The 17996-nt window shown below is 38.8% G+C and overlaps 1 protein-coding gene and 1 long non-coding RNA gene across 16 annotated transcripts in view; one reads left to right on the top strand and one right to left on the bottom strand.

Moving 5' to 3' along the window:
- dlg2 (discs, large homolog 2 (Drosophila)) overlaps nt 1-17996 on the top strand; it is a 287192-nt gene that overhangs the window by 237742 nt on the left and 31454 nt on the right. For 11 of the 15 annotated variants that reach the window (XM_053645021.1, XM_053645022.1, XM_053645026.1 and 8 more), the window contains 3 exons: nt 4115-4271; nt 6928-7030; nt 8487-8531. In XM_053645021.1, coding sequence (XP_053500996.1) covers nt 4115-4271; nt 6928-7030; nt 8487-8531 — 305 coding nt within the window. The remainder of the gene's footprint in view (nt 1-4114; nt 4272-6927; nt 7031-8486; nt 8532-17996) is intronic. The other 4 variants (XM_053645023.1, XM_053645030.1, XM_053645036.1 and 1 more) reach the window with 1 other exon arrangement.
- LOC128620255 (uncharacterized) lies at nt 11987-13621 on the bottom strand. The gene is made up of 2 exons (XR_008388104.1): nt 12775-13621; nt 11987-12290 (listed from the first exon to the last, which is right to left on the bottom strand). It is a non-coding gene; the product is annotated as an uncharacterized LOC128620255 (long non-coding RNA).

Below are 17996 nucleotides of genomic sequence, written 5' to 3'. Positions count from 1 at the left end.
CACAATCTGTTTTGTTTGTTTTCCCATTTGGCATTAGGTTTCATGATGACAAATGTGGGGAAATGAGTGAAAGAGAAGCCAAATGAGACAGGAGGATGCAGCTGGCCAGTGGGGAATATTGTACTGAGGGAATAGATGAATGCAAATGAGCTTCCAGAGTACTGAATATAAGTTTAGGATTTACATAGTTTTAAGGGTATTTTTGTTATTTTGCAGTTCATGGAGAAGATTATTTCTGTGCTTAAGTGACTTTTTATTTATTTACTTATTTATTTTTTTTTTACAGTTTTTGAAATAGAGCCCAATCATCAGTATCTTGCTAAATGTTTGATCTCTATCATTTTCATTCAATTTTTTCATTCACTACAATATTTCCTATATTGTAAAAAACAAAAAAAAAAAGGTGTGAAAACACAATGATCTGTAGTATATCAAATGAAATGTTCATATCCTGCCCTTGCCTGGTTATTTTACTGTTCATTTACTCTTATTAGAAACAGAGATAATGGTGGAAGTTTGTGTAATTGTGATGTTTTAGTCGACCACTGCACTAAAACTAGATATTATGCAGTGGATTTCTAATTTTGTGGAGTATGTCTTCCATCTAGTGGTGAAAGGAGGTAACAGTTAATCTAGAAATTTAGAGGGGGCTCTTCTAAGTATTTACCATGACCAGCATTGATTGCCTGCATTAGCCTTCAAAATGGTGATCTAACTATGCAACTAGCTAACCACTAACTCATAACACTAGCAAAACAGGTGATGTTTAGGTGGAAAGATGAAGCCTGCCTTGGTCAGATGCCTCTTTAGTTCATTTAACCTGCATCGCTTGAGATATGTTGGGAAATCCACTTGCCTTTAGCAAAGATATAATAGATTTACTAAATGTTCCCAGGATAGGCTCTTGCTTCGCCAGGACCCTGACCAGGATAAAGCAATTACTGAAGATGGATGAATTAATGTAATGTAAATGAATGTTATAAGCTTAATGCTTTGTTTAAACAGTATGTTTAATAATTATTAGTAAATATTTAGTTATGCTTGATGCACTTGCAGTTCCTTCCAAAAGGATTAGAATGGCAAGGCCAATTATTTTGCTTTTGTTGTACACTGAAGACATTTGGGTTTGAGATCTAAAGATTAAGATGAGATGATAGATCAGTATTACAGCTTTCATTTGCTTATAATTACATCTAGATGTGTTAAACAACTTAGAAAATTGCACCTTTTGTTTGAACCCAACCATTTTCAGCTGATCAAAAATATTGGAACATGTGACAGCAAATGCAGTCTTCATAGGTGAAACCCAGGGCACAGACTAAGAGTGGACATTCAGTGCTACTGTTTAAATAGTCAATTTAACAGGGAAAACTTGGGCAACAAGAAACACCTGTCAGTCACATGTTCCAATATTTTTGCTCACTTGAAAAATGGGTGGGTTCAAACAATAGGGGACATGTTCTAAGTTGTTTAACACATTTAGATGTACAGTCCCCTCCTAAACTATTGGAACAGCAAGGCCAAGACATTCCTTATTGTTGTACTGGCTATGCCCATTGTTTGTGCAGTGCCTCTGATTGATTTTCCTTCTCCCATAGACAGCTCTCTGATATTCATGTTGGCTTATCCTTTTTAACAACAAATCCAGTTTTCACAGATGAAACTGAAGTCTAAAACCAAGAGTAGATGTTCAGAGCTATTTATTGCTTAAACAATCAGACTAACAGCACACACCTGGGTAACAAGAAATGCCTGTCAATCATATGTTCCAATATTTTTGCTTGCCTAAAATGGGTGGTCTGATACAAAAGGTTCTGTGTTGTTTAACACATCTATATGTAAATACCAGGAAATAAAAGCTGAAATCCTAAGCCCTCTTCTCATATATAGCACAAAAAAATTAATTGGCCTTGCTGTTTCAGTAGTTTCAGAGGGGACTGTAAATATTAGGCAGTGAAAGTTGGAATATTGATCTATCCTCTCATATTCATCTTTTGATCTCAAACCCAAATGTCTTCCGTGTATAGCAAAAACAAAAGAATTATCCTTGCTGTTCCAATACTTTCAGAGGGGACTGTAATGATAAGAAAATAATTTGTATATAAACAGAATAGAACTAATTTGGTTCTGGCTATCAAAACACAGCTACAACTCAACTTTAATTAGAACCAGGATGATATGCAGCGCTACTCATAGTTTAGCCACTTTCAACTGCACAGTAGCCACTGTTGGCCCGTATTCCAAATGTCAGAATGTCGTAAACATGCCTGCTTACGGTTGGGTCATTCTTTACACTAGACATTGATCCTTAGGTCCTTAAACTAAACTATATTTGGCTCAAAACTGTCTGCTCTATAATGAGTCATTATATTTATAAAGACATTCCCAACCTATTTCCCATGTAAACTCCTTCAGCCAAAAATGATTTGTCTCAGTAACCCTTATCATTTTAAGATAGCCAGAAATGAAACCTAAAAATGTAATAAAGGCCACAACATAGCATGTGTAATTGTTAAAAGTATATTCTGTTATTATATTGTTTTATTATTATTATTATTATTATTATTATTATTATTATTATTATTTTGTTTTAAAGTTTCCAGATTTGCCCTGAAATATTTTAATGATTTTTTTTGTAGCCAGGCTTCATATTATTAGGTCATTTAATACCGCTTGTTCTACTTCTGAAGATTTTCCATACAACTTAGTCCTTTTTTGTGTGTTATAAGATGTAACATGCTCGCAAAATGTATCAAATGACATTCAACGTTATATTTTGATTTAAGTTGACATCGCATTACTGTTGTGTTCTAGTTCATGCTTTCCATGGACCATCTATGTACTACTGTGACTGAGATTGGCCTGGAGGCCTAGAGGTGCACCAACCCAGATATAGAGGGAGACAGAAGTAGAAAGCTTAAAAGGCATCAGGGGGAGGAACGGATTGAAAGAGAGATAGGCAGGCGAAGGCAGAGAGGGAAAGTGAAATGGAAGATAGGCAGAGGAAAGATCTACCATCTGAACATAAGTGGTCCACAGAGGAGTCAAATGGGAGATAAGGTTGTGGTAGTGTAGTTGGTTCTCTTGCTGTGCTGAAAAGCTGTCCTGAACATTATCACACAGTGCTATTTGTAAGCATGTGTGAATAGCGGTCTACATACTTCATCTGGAATTTATGTTATTTAATTGGATGAGTCTGACAGTCTGACATCTTGTACTGTGTCATCTGCATAGTCAATGGGCAATATACTTCACAGTATGCTTTCACAATGTAAATGGTTCATAAAGCAAAGAGTCCTCTGCTGCTTGTGAGATGAATTGCATTTGTTGTGAAAATACAAAATAGTGAAAAGTCTTTTCCTTACCTCAATCAAACCCTGCCCCTTGTTGATGCTATGTGAGGCGGAGCCAATGAACTCTATTCTATCTGGAGGCGGAGCTAGTTTTTGGGTCAGAAAAATGTAAACAGAGGACTGAAATGAGCTATATTCAGTGCATTAATGCGAAAGACAGCTTTTCTATGGTATCTTAGAAATTATATTAGTATATAGAATATGTTTAGAAGCATTACACACTGCAACTTTATTAGCACAATCAGAATATTTTTCAAAGTAAATTGAAAAACTGTTTAAAAAAAGGCTCTCTTTAAAATATTGGAGACCAAAATGTTAGACCAAGAAAAATTATGATGATCATTCAGTGACCAAGTTTGTTACATGAAATATACGAAAACCATTATTATAGCACTGCTGCTATATATATGTGAAACATCCTATCTTGGTAGTGTAATAATAAATCATATTTTTATTGCATGTGCTTATAAGCACGTGCGTGTGTGCGTGTGTGTGTGTGTGTGTGTGTGTGAGCGCGCATGCTCTATCGCCGTCTCTAGGAAACCACTGAAAATAGGACAAATGCTCTAAAAGTAGAGCAGTCCCCGATTAGGTATCAGCCATTGTGCTCAAACACACACTAGTCTATGAGCGAGCACCTGGCCAGCCGGCCTACGTGTGTGTATGTATACAGCACTCCAGGACACCTATGTGTGTGAGTCAGGAGAGATGCTGAGCCCTACAGACTCTGAGCTGATGTATTATTGGACGTGTGCATACAGGGAACCGAGGAAGATTGTGCTACATAAGGGTTCCACCGGACTGGGTTTTAACATCGTAGGAGGTGAAGATGGCGAGGGAATCTTTGTGTCCTTTATCCTGGCAGGAGGACCGGCTGACCTGAGCGGGGAGCTGAGAAGAGGAGACCAGATTCTGTCTGTAAGTTTTGTGACAAGACACACACACACACACACACACACAACCATATTTAGAAACTATTGTTTTTACTAGAATGGGTTTTGATTCACTGCTGAATTATTTGCCTCTCTCTGTCTTTACCAGAAAAGTTTTAGAAATATTACGGTAGAAATGTTTCTTAGACTAGACTATGTGCATATATTTAGTTTGTCTAAAATGACTAAAATATATATCAATAACCTACATGTGCATTCAACACCTAATTAGTGCAGATCCTCGGTCCAGCAGCAGAGGGCGCCATCACATTTTGCGTCTGAAAATGTGACTACACTTACAATATTCTTGACAACAGCAAATTATTAGCCAAAAAAACGAAGGCTTTTGTGGAAGCAATTCCAAAGTAATTTAGATTGAAGTAGCATCACATGGAGTGGCTACCAAAATATGCTGCGTGAAGTCAGCTTCCTGGGTGTCTTCATTAGAGCTCATCAGAGTCTTATTTGAGCTGTAGCGAGTTATTCTAATTGTGGAATGGCACAAACATCCCTAATCAGACAACTTCGGTTCCTGCATCGTTCATAATAAAAATTCTCCCAGCCTTTAGACCACTCCAAATCAGATGCCCTCAATAAGCACCCCAATCAAAATCAGAGGTGCTCAGTTCCTGCGTTTCATCACTCCTAATCAGACATCCTCAGAACTTGTTCTCTGCTCTGTACTAGGACTTGCTGCAGTTATTAAAGTTAGACTAGTCCACTCAAGATGCAAATGAGAGAGAGAGAGAGAGAGAGAGAGAGAGAGAGAGAGAGAGAGAAAGAGAAAGAAAGAAAGAAAGAAAGAAAGAAAGAAAATGGGACACAAACCAGGGAGAGAGGAGAAATGAGACTGAAGGTGGAGACTGGGGAACAGTGGAAACATGGGAAGGAGGAGGAAGGAAGAGACATAGTGTTCAGAGTGATAATGGTGTTCTGGCCTGATTTGGAGTCTAAGAATAGCTCTCAGGTTTGCCTTGTGAGTTCATGCTGTCAAATGAATCTGAGTACATGGGCCATACTGCAGACTACAGCACACATTCACACAAACACATACATGCACACAAACAGGGACAGCAGAATGAGCAATAACACACAGTAGGTTGCACATACTTACTCACACACGCTTGAGCCCACCATGCTGATACACTCCATCAGCTTTCCCCATGGTGAAACTAAGTCAGTGCTCTGTAGATTTCCATGTTAGTATGGCTCTGAAACACAATATGTGTTCCAACAACGGCTTTCCTTGCTGTCCCTAGCCTGCAGCTTCTTTTCTCCCAAATGGAGTTTCCATTCTGCAGCATGCAGTCTTAAATCTCCAGATAGGAGCCCTACTGCCTATTATCTTGCAGTATGAAATAATATGAGATTTATTTATTGGTGGTATTCAAATATGTCTGTGTTGCTGCAATGTCCTGACTTTAGACCACTATTTCGTTACTGACAACTGCTCCAGATTAGCCTCATGCTTTTGAGCTCTGCGTTATACAATCAGATCTCAAAGATCTAACAAATGAATAACATCTTTTAAGATTTGCAATGAAATTAGAAATGATTCTGTGTAGGAGTTTTAATCAAATTTAATAATTTAATCCAATTTTCTCACATAGCCTATCAAATTATGTTAGCCATGAAGGTTATGACTATTTATGAATATGAATTAAAAAGCGGTAGCTACCTGGTTACTTCTAATAAGCAGTCACTTTGCTTTGTGAGTAAATTATTGCAATGGTGAGAATGGGTTACTCAGGTGACAGAAGTGGCTCAGGAGATAAAGATTATGAATATAAATGACTAATAAGATTTAGAATTTCTCCCAGAAATCAGATATTAGATTTAAAAAAAAAAAATAAATAAAAAAAAATAAAAAAAACAGATATTAGATAATTGGCTTGAATTAGTAGTGAAGATTATGAACATTTATGAATATGACTCAAAGTTTCTCTCAGAAATCCTGTCGTTAGCTTGTCATCATGCTAGCTATCAATAGCTTGAAATGTAGGAACATTTATCACTTAAAATCTTAATCTAAAATCAATTTAGATTATGTTAAACACCTAGCTAGTATTAGCAGTAAGATTTATGAGCATTATTAAATATAACTATAAAATCTTGTCAGAAATACAGCCTTGCTAGCTTATTTAGCTGGACAGTGTTTTTTTGTTTGTGTTTGCTTTTTTGATGAGGAACACTTAGGAATAACACTTTAATAAGATTCTCTTACACAAGTTAGCTTATTAGCCAACTAGCTAGCATTAGCAGTACATATAATGGACAGAAATCCTTAGGTTTGATTGCCAACTGCCTAGTGTTACTATTAAGATCCTTTCTGATCTTCCTGAAGTTAGCTCATGATAGCTTGCTGGCTAACAGCTAACAGAGTCTGTAAAAATATATCTGTATGTGTGGCTTCTTTCTTTTAAATGACTTACATGCTCAAAGACATTTACTATCAGTAGTCTTCATACACACACGCACACTTAGAACCATTTTTATTCCACATATTCACTCAAAAACCTTCACTGATCAGCAATTTCTATTGCATTATACTGACTTTGATCACTGTAGGTGGGTAACAACAGTCTAATGTGTGTGTGTGTGTGTGTGTGTGTGTGTGTGTGTGTGTGTGTGTTTGCATGCAGGTAAATGGCATTGATTTGCGAGGAGCTACACATGAACAGGCTGCGGCCGCGCTCAAGGGGGCGGGTCAGACGGTGGCCATCGTTGCCCAATACCGGCCTGAAGGTGAGTGATGGACAGCTTTAGTGACCTATCAGTGCCCACAAGAGAATGATTCTTTACATAACCAAGCCACTCAGGTTACAGATGTCACCTTCAGCCCCAAGCAGGACAGGATCACATCACAACTCTCACTGGCATTCTGAGCACTTTTTGATCCTTGGTTCTTGCAAATGTTTAATGTGTTTAAGTGTTTAATTAGTGTGTGTTCTGCTTTGGCTGCTGTTCTGGATTTCACAGCTATGGAAAACATATGCTCCAGACAATCAATATGGCATGACCATATTTATTACTCTAAGATATAACAAGATTAATCTATGACTGGTGCTGCTGCTGCATATTAAATGCAACTACTGAAGCCTGGTTGATACTTCTGGGTGTGAAATATATTTTCATTGAGATGCAATGAGGGGGGTTATGTGAAACAAGAAGAGGCACATTGATGGACTCAAGTGCAGTCTTCCAAAAATCCTAACAATGCTTTGTGTGTCTCTATGGTGCTGTGCTTCAAACATCCTTCAGGCAAATGCTAATTGGTTGAGGCAGGGAGGTTTGTTCCAGCTCCTCTCTCATAAAGAGTAGAGGTATAACCCCCGTGTCCTGGCGAAATTCCCCCATTGGGCCTTCTCTATCATGGCCCCCTAATAATCCCTATCTCTGAATCGCTCTCTCCTCTCCACTAATAGCTGGTGTGTGTTGGTGTTCTGGCGCACTATGGCTGCCGTCACATCATCCAGGTGGATGCTACACACTAGTGGTGGATGAGGAGATTTCACCCCCCCCCCCCCCCCGTACTATTTATGGTTTGAGTGTCTCACTATATTTGATTAAAAGTAACATACTTCATGTTAGCTATCCATTCTGGTACTTTATCATGAATGTTAATAGTAGTTTATAGCTTGCTAAAAATAAACATGTGCATGTCAGAGTAGGGGCTTATCCAAGCTTCTATTTGAATCATGTTTTCCTGAGGAGAAATCTGAAAAATACCAAACTGGTTGAATGTAGTACCTAATATCATGCATCTTTGAATTTGAACCATTGCTCTGCTTGTTTGTTCATTCTTCAGTAACATGTGAGAATTTCATTTAGTTTTCCATTTTCTCTTACATGCAAATATGAAGGCAGACACCTACATGTGACCGCCCACACACAACGTCCTCAAGTGTTTGCAAATACATAGACACAGAAGTATAAACCAGGGCTATTATATATTAGATATTAATGGTATTATTAGTAAATCAGGTTTTACAGGCCATTTAAAGACAGTTGACGCTGTAAGTATTTTGTAGTCCGTATAGCTCTGTTCTGGTGCGAAATGTACTTTGAGGTTTCCGTGAGGTCCTTAAACATCTTCTACTGAACCCCTTCCGTATGGTGGTAATGTAAGGTGTAAGGTATATGTGGTTAGAGAAAGAGAGCAGAGCTGTTCTGATGTCTGCTCTCTTTTTTCACTCATCAGAGCTTGCGCTGTGCTCTCCACGTCGGGCCGCGCCTCCAGCTACAGGTTTGTGCCACGCAATCGGTGTCTGGGCCAAGAGCAGCCTGCAGCCCCAGCTCCCCAATCCTACCCGCCACAAACCACACACACACACACACACACACACACACACACACACACACACACACACACTGAAACCCTGCACAGTTCAATAAAACTGGACTTTAAGAATCTTCTGGCCATTGTGCTCTTTGTAAAACATTGTGTATATTCCTTTAACTCCGGATGTTTATCTTTAGATAGAGTCACAGAACGTGCCAGAAGAATCCTGTCCAGTTTAAGATTGAGTCTTGCAGGTTTTCAGTTAAGTTTTTGGGGCATGGGCTCAGTCTTGCCCAGAATCCGTTCTCATCATGGGGCTCTAACACGGAATGAGGGAGGGATCTCTGTGGATCACTTACCTGATCTGTGTGCACCTTTGCCCTCTATACTTGCCTGCTTGCACAGCTAACTAAGCTCCACACTGCCCTTATGCTTGCCTTGGCTCTAACACACAGAGCACACAGCCAGCACAAACCTACACGCACAAATATATGTACTCGGCGAGTAACTAAAGCACGGCAAGATATTATCAGATATAGGATAATATCTGATCTCTGTGTTGCTTTCATAGCCAACTGTTGAGAAAGGTAAAAGTTATGGAATGGAAAAAAGTTAATTGTTAGTTCTCCTGGACACTGCACTTGCTCTCTTCATCCCTATTCCCTATTGCTCTGATTTCCTTTTCCCTCTTTCACATCCTGAAATCTCCTGTTCAGACCCTGCATCTTAAACATACAACCAGACACATAATCTCATCGAGAACAACTTCTCTGCTAAAGTGATGAAGAGCCTATAGAGGTTAAATATCTGATTCAGTCTAACCTATGAGCACTTGTTACATATATGCTTATTTGGTATATCTGCCTTCATATTAGAGCTGTTCCATATTCTGCTAACATGAATCCTGTTATCGTCTCTTAGTTCTCTGTAGGCTTTTTTTTGTCTCACATTGTCCTTCAGCGAACTGCACAGGTCAGCTCTAATAGCAGTGATGCTGACCCGAAACTGAAACCTGCTATTACGGCACATGATTTGTGCTACGTTATGTGTTCCACGGCAGTGCTAACAGTAGGCTTTATGCCCAATCTCAGCTAATCACACAGAAGCATCGAGTCAGCAACTTCCTTTGCCCATGGAGGAAAACTCATACAGTAGGGCTTCCTGCATTCCATGCACACAGAGTGGCAGATGGGCCCAGGTAGTGTTAGGACTCAGCACTAACATTAAGAGCTCTAATGTCATGCTGAGGCATCTATTATATACCAGTTATTGCCGGCTTGTTGCTATTTTATTTGGGCGCAAGCAAGTTTTTTTCTCCTTTGCTCGTTGCTTATAAATTAATGCTCTGTACTGAATGAAGTGAAGCTGTACAAAAGAGGATGCAACACTCTGAATCTACAAACACAGTGGGATTTTCACCACCTCCTGAGACCCCATTATACGGCACATGCAGGAGGAATAAGACAATATTTTCCTGACCTTAAGCACAACCTTAAAAGTCATTTCTCATTTCTTACAACTGGGTTTTGTGGATTTTTCCTATTTGTCATCCTTCTCCGTATAAACAGAAACTCCATTCAAGTACTAACTAAATACAACAATGTTAATTACTGTAATCATGGGACTATTCAGCGAGGCTGTGTGTGTGAGAGAGAGAGTTCCCTCTCTAACCGATAGCACTGCCTTTCTCTTGCCAGAGTAAACAAATTCAGCTGGAACGAAACAATTGTCTGTACAAATAGGATAATAATAAAGTGCATTATTAAGGTAAATACAGTAACAAGGAAAATTTAAGATAAGCTACATTAATAAGGTCAAAGAAAAATGCCTTTATAACCTCTTTGTATTAATTCATTAACTGTAATACTCAAAACCCTTTTTTACATGCTTGAGAATCAGCATGATGGGGTGTGTGTGTGTGTGCATGCATGCACTGCTTGGAGCTGAAGGAAATGCAACTGAGACTAAAATCACCTGTTTGGTTAAGATTTACAAAGGCCAGCAATTGTTTTATGTTTTAGTTTGATCTTGTTTGACATGATAATATCTATAATGTTGGAGATTCCTGTTGGATTTATATTTTTTTAATCTAAATGAATCATTGAAACTCAAAACAAAAACACTAAAGCTATCAAAAAAAGTGAAGGATTTGAGAAATGTGTGTCTGCAGAAAAGCTTGGTGAACCTCCTCTGCAATGATGCAGAGTGTAAGACAGAGCCACAGGGCTTCCTGAATTACTGAATAATTCATAGAAGTTATTGAGTTATATGCTTTAAGAGGAATACCTGAATGCTGAAGAACTGGCAAACTGGGAGCTTAAGGGGTTAAGTAGAGGAGAGAAGAGGAATCTCAGTATTGAGGGGGAGAAGGAAAGTGACAGGGATGGTATAAATAGAAAAGCAACTAGGTTTGACACTTCTTCCGCCATATGCAAGAGACCGGCAGTCCCACCTGATCTTATCTGAATAACACACATGCTGACTCATTTCCATCTTGCTATGCTTCTGTTTTTATTAATCTCGTGTTCCTTAATTATACTGATGTGTGCATACGGGGGAAGAGAGAGAGAAAGTAAATTTTGCATTTCAATTGGAAATCAAGGTTCCAGAGTAAGGAGGAAGAGTGGAGGGACACAGAATCCAAGTTGCTTGAAGTCCAGTGTGAAGTTTCCACAGTCAGTGATGATTTGGGGTGCCATGTCATCTGCTGGTGTTGGTCCATTGTGTTTTCACTCTCGACTTGAGAATGCAGCCATCTACCAGATGATTTTAGAGCAATTCATGCTGATTTCCTTTACCAGCAGGACTTGGCACCTGCTCACAGTGCTAAAACTACTAGTAACTGGTTTGCTGACCATGGTATTTGTCATGATTTGGAGGTGGAGACAGATGCAAGTGCAGACTTTCAGTTTTAATGAATACCAAAACACAAAGCAAGAACTATGAACAGGAAGCACAACACTGAGGCAAGAATAAAACACTAACAAAGACCATGAAAACAAAGACAGCAACGGAAGACAAACACAAGCCTAGGAGTGCAGTGCAAACTGTGGCTATATACACATAGGTGCTCATTAAGTGAATGAGAATCAGGTGCAGGTGGTCATGTGATGATGCTGTGTGGTGCAGTGGCTGCTGGGAACTATACTTTGGAGTCCCTTCCGGGATATCCATGACAGTATTGTAGCAATGTGGCTCTTATTTTCGTTTTGTACCGACTACACCACCCCGAGAAAATGGGGAAAATAAGAGCTACACCACATGTAGCAATGTGGCTCATTTTGTTTATATACTATAGTGATCCTGCCAACTATTCTGTAGCTATGCAGCTCGTGTGTTTCGTTTCATAAATATACCAACTACGCCACCCCAAGAAAACGGGGAAAATAACCCAAATAAGGACAGGCAAGAGGCACGGGTTTCCATACAAAAATACATTTTATTTTGAAGTTAAAAAGACTGGCCAAGAACTATTTTAAAAGAAACAGCCAACACAGTCAGGCATTGGTCAAATAAAACGGTCACAAGAGAAAGTTATCATAGGAGGACTGATGCTTACTGTATGAAGGGCAGGCTAGTACAACAGCATCCGCTAGACAAAAGGGAAAAGCACCCCACTAATCAGAATCATATCCACAAAATTCACTACAAACAGCAATAATGGCGACCCTTAAGTAAAGCCTAAAGGTGCAGCAAACCCCCGCCTCAGGAAGCACTCAGCTCCTACAAGGAGACAACAAAAACACAAAGTCAATTACAATATGCTCAAAGCAGACAGAAGAACACAAAACAAAAGACAAACATACTGTCAAAGACAGATAACCCCCACACTCAAACTGATTACAGGTAGCAAGTTTACCAAAGCTAACCAAAACCACTACTACCACATAGCAGTATCAGCATAACTGAAAAACGATTACAACACAGTTGAATTAAAGAAAGCTGATCTCAGTGACAGTAACCAACACAAAGCAAAATTTAAAAAAAACAAATCAAAGCAACCAAGCAGCAAAACCAAACAAAACCAAACAGCAACGTGGCTCCGTGAGTGAGGGGTAGGCGCTATACCGATATGACCACATCTCACTCAGCCCGCCTTAACGCATGCAAAATCGAGGACCCTAAGAACAAACAGGTGTTACAACTTCAATTTGGAAAGCATGCAAGATAGTTTAGCTCAAATAACAGAACTAAACGATTTACCTACCGTGATCCGATGACATGATACTCACGATGGTACATACGAAAGTCATGTACAAGCTACACAGTTGGGAGCCTTGACGGCACACCGCACTGAGATTGGGCAGCACATCACACCCACACACTGACTCAGTAGCCCAATGTCACACTAAACAAGTAAATCGCATGGTAAATGGACAACGCTAGCATCACACGGCTAAGCAACAAAGCTAAAACCACATATCTTTGTAGCCCGTAGTAACGAAAGGAAGGGGCAGGTTTTCCACCATGACGCATTCTGAGAGGCCGCAACGACCATTTATATACTGTGGTAGGGAGAGAGCCCATTGGCCACATAGTTAATAAGGGTGACGTTTTAACCACGACACACACCCCACTACAGTATTACTGGGCTTGACTGGCCAGCCAACTCGTCTGACCTGAACCCCATAGAGAATCTATGAGAGACACCAGGCCCAACAATACAGATGAGCTGAAGGCCGCTATCAAAGCAACCTGGGCTTCCAGAACACCTCAGCAGTGCCACAGGCTGATTGTTTCCATGCCATGCTGCATCGATGCAGTAATTCATGCAAAAGAAGCCCTGACCAAGTAAATTAACATACGTTTCAGAAGATTGACATTTTTGTATTATAAATTCTTTATTCTAATATTTTGAGATACTGGATTTTTGATTTCCATGAGCTGTAAACTATAATCAAGATTAAAACAAAAAATTTTTTGAAATATTTCACTTTATGTGTCATGAATCTAAAATATATGAAAGTTCCACTTTTTGAATAAAATTATGGGAAAAACTGAACTTTTCCATGATATTAAAATTTTTTGAGATGCACCTGTACATGGCCAAAAGGTTTGTGTACACCTAACCATTACCCCCATGTGTGCTTTTTAAGCATCACATTACATTTTTAGATTCCAGTCTTAGTACTGCTTTGCTTTCATAATAACCTCCACACATTTGGGAAGGCTTTCCACTATATTTTGGAGTATGGCTGTAGGGGTTTGATTATTCAGTCACAAGAGCATTAGTGAGGTCAGGCACTGATGTTGGGTGAGGAGGTCTGGGGTGCAGTCAGCATTCCAGTTCACCCCAAAAGTGTTCAGTGGGGTTGAGGTCAGGGCTCTGTGCAGACCACTCCAGTTCTTCCACACCAACCTTGGCAAACTGTGTCTTGATGGACCTCACTTTGTGCACCGGGGCATTGTCATGCTGAACAGGTTTGGGCCTCTTAGTTCCAGTGAAGGAAACTGTAATGCTACAGCATACAAAGACATTCTATAATATTCTACCATTCTATTCTATGTGTGCTTCAAATGGTTGAAGAAGGCCATAAATATATAAACACTAGAACTGGACAATATGCAGAATTATGTCTATAGCTTTTCTTTATGCACTGTATAAATTCAGAGTCTTGTATGATGCGTTTTTATAAAGGAAAAGGATTTTCTAAAATGGACAGCACTGTGACTACTGGTATTTGTGTATGCTTGTGAAATGTACTCCTGTCTGTGGAAATACAGAGTATTGCTGGAGGACATATCACAAGCTTTCACATGCTAACCTTGTTAAATACAGCCTCCACAAAACCACATGAAGTGATTCTGAATGCGTCCTACGTATGTAACTGTGGTTATATGCACGCCATATACCCAGCAGAAGTGGTGAATATATCTGGATACCTCTTCTATGTGTCTTTATGCAAACCTTCCAAAAAAGTTAGGAAGTGATGTGACATCTTTTATTGGAACCATAGTTGTATAAGTAGTTACATACATAAATAGGATTCTATTTTACTCTTCATAACCTCCAAGGGCAGTGAGAATCACCTACATAACCTCTACCACAGTGACATTAGGGCTGAGAGGAAATGTATTAAAAAATATCTGTTGGACTCATGCCATTAAGAGGGGCAACATTAACCTTGTAGAACAGGGGTTCCCAAACTTTTTGAGCAAACGACCCTAAAGCCTAAACCACATTTAATATATATTTTTTTCAAATTTATAGTATAGGACTACAGTAACATACACATGTGTAACTTAAGTGAAAACCAAAGGAATATTCCTTGCACTGACTTACAGATGGTTGTGGCATTGGCAGGATTCAAACTCACAGTCTCCCAACGATAGAGTAAAAGCTTTTATTTTTTACCACTCAGGAGTCCGACTACCCTGTTGATTGGTGTATCTTATCGTCACAGGATTGCCAAACATGTGGTGTCTCAGACCTGGCAAGAAGAATTGGAGCTCCAGATGACCCCTGTGCTTCTTTTGCTCCATTGCACTCCCAAATACCTCTCTCTGTAAGCAGAGCCTTTCATGAGAAAAGCTTCAGGTCTCTAGCAAGCTAGAGCTAGTGCTATTCTAACTGAGACAAGGAGGCATTTTTGTCTGTGGTATTTTGTGGTTTATGCATAGGCGGTTAAACCATATCTGAAAGTCTTTCAATTCTGCACTCAATGATCTCATTATCTTTAACAAGGCTAGTATCATCCATAGCAACCTGCCTAAATTTGGTTGAAAGGCATGGTAATGTCTGCCACATTTTAGGATGACAGGGTGACTCGAATTGTCAGTGAATCTAGCTATATACCAATGAATTGTTTGACTTGTTTTGGTGTTAGAAAATGCTTTTCTGAGTACACCAAAAGACAGAGTACTATAATGTGTGTGATGAGGGCCATGCATTTCAAGAATGCTCATGGCAGTACAGAGAGGCCAAATGGTAGGCCCCTTATATAAGGGGTATAAGGAAGACTCCAGATTTTGGCACTTGGCTTAACTTCCTAGCAATGTTAGCCACAAGTCTGCTTGTTGGTTAGTAGGTGGAGGGTGTGTGGAAACTACTGAGCAAAGATGCAGAGTGAGGACTCTGCATGGTGGGCAGAATAAGTGCATGCAAAGGAAGACCCCACTCCAGTCCAGTGTTGTGTGTTAATGATCCAGCATATCAAATACAAAGCATTTTGTTGGTTTCGTACTTGTAATCTGCTCAATGATAATAAAGTTGAATCAAATCTAATCTAACAACAGGTTGAACAGTGAGCAGCAGGCAGTATAGCGAGAGAGACCAAGCTGATTTAAGTGTTAGTTAAGCTAACCCAAATCAAGCTATCAGCCATGGAGTTCCGACTGGACTTTTAAAAAGTATAAAAATGCAGCTGAAGAGATGATAGAAGATGATAGCTTTAATGATATCTCCATCAATAAAAGACAGAGTCACTGTAGCTCTAACTGTAGTTATAAGCTGTTGCACAGAAAGCTCTATAAGGTGTACAGTATATAAAGTCCGGCATGTATATGAGATCAGAAGAAGAAAGGGAATGAGGGCTGTATGACAATGATATTTCTTATACTTCCATGTTATACATCAATTTAAGCCTTTGTGCGAATGTCACATCCAGGTGATAATTCTAATAAACTGTGCAGGGTTAGATAACTGTACAGACAAACTGATTTCTTTTGGTCTACAGCAGCTGTCCACTTATTACTTTTGCATAGCTGCTGTATCCACAGACATCTCATTACTCTCAGACCTGCCTAAAAGGATTATTTGCTCTGCATTTAGTTTGCTTGTTAAGTTACAGACACACAGTCAGAGAAAATGTTATTTATCATTATGCTGTCCTTTCAGAGCGCTATGAATGAATAATATATTTAGTATTTGACAGTATTAGGACTGAACGTAGTGAGAATCAATGACAGCCTGGATTTACATACACGGTAGATCTTACAGAGATCTACTGTGTATTAACTGATAGTATTTGGCTGTAGCTTTGGCATGTATCTGAAACCCTTGATACATGCACGAAAACCAACATCCTTTATGCCATAGAGCTTGTCTCATGTATACAATGCTCAGTTGGGTTATTTATGTATTTGCAATGCACTGAAGTGCATGGTAATGCATGAATGACTATACAGTATATACTAAAGTGATCATTCTCTGATATGTCCTACGAAATGTCTTTAGTACTATTTTTAATTATATCCTATTAAAAAATTGAAGATATATAAAATTAGTAGTATGCTGCTACACAATAAACAAATCACAGGAGAGTTTAAGATGCACAGTGATCACATTTTCACTTCCTTTATTGATTTCATCATCACCTATTCGCGTTTCCTATAAGATTTAAACTAGTTGGTTTGTTACGATTTGCAAAGTTGTCTATTAAAAGCAAAAGAAGAAGCAGATGGTTGCTTTTGTTGCATTTTCAGCACAATTTTTATACTTACACAGATAAAGTGATGAAACTGATGGTGCTCTATATGTGACGTATGTGCGTGAGATCATGGCAGCAGCTGAATTAATCATCATTACGTGCATTCAAATCTGTCATCACGGGCTTCCGCTCTATAGTTAAGAGCTCAGCTTAAAAACTAGAAAGGTCATCATGATTCCGTTTGCCGATTGTTATCTATAAGTATTAATGTCAGTTAAGAACTAACAATATATAATGTTATACTGTATATCTTTATATATTAAAAATTATGTTCACAAATAAATTCCATGTACAGGTGCATCTCAAAAAAATTGAATATCGTGGAAAAGTAATTTTTTTTCTCTAACTTAATTTTAAAAATTTAACTTTCATATATTTTAGATTCATTACACATAAAGTGAAATATTTCAAGCCTTTTTTTGCTTTAATCTTGATGATTATGGCTTACAGCTCATAGAAATCAAAAATCCAGTATCTCAAAATATTAGAATAAAGAATTTATAATACAGAAATGTCGACCTTCTGAAAAGTATGTTCATTTAGGCACTCAGTACTTGGTCAGGGCTCCTTTTGTATGAATAACTGCATCAGTGCACCATGGCATGGAGGCAATCAGCCTGTGGCACTTCTGAGGTGTTCTGGAAGCCCAGGTTGCTTTGATAGCGGTCTTCAGTTACTAGTAGTTTTGGCGCTATGGGCAGGTGCCAAGTCCTGCTGGAAAGTATGGGAAGTATGAAGTGCTCTAAAATCTCCTGGTGTCATGAAGTCGTAAGTGTAAATAAATATATTTTACTACATCAGTGCAATCAAGACGTAAAAATTTTAAATACCTCAACTCCTCAGGAAAAAACTTGATTTCCAATAATTTGTTGTAATTGACTAATTTACTAAAATATCCCAGATTGCACCATAAAATTACTAATTTATTGTAAATTAGTAACGTGCGAACGTATGCTGCATTTGGCTGCTACATTTAGAATGCAGGCTCTTGAGGGTTAAA

Source organism: Ictalurus furcatus, chromosome 16 (assembly GCF_023375685.1).
Source record: "Ictalurus furcatus strain D&B chromosome 16, Billie_1.0, whole genome shotgun sequence".
Classification (NCBI taxonomy): Eukaryota; Metazoa; Chordata; class Actinopteri; order Siluriformes; family Ictaluridae; genus Ictalurus; species Ictalurus furcatus.
This window is presented reverse-complemented; position numbering and strand designations above follow the sequence as displayed.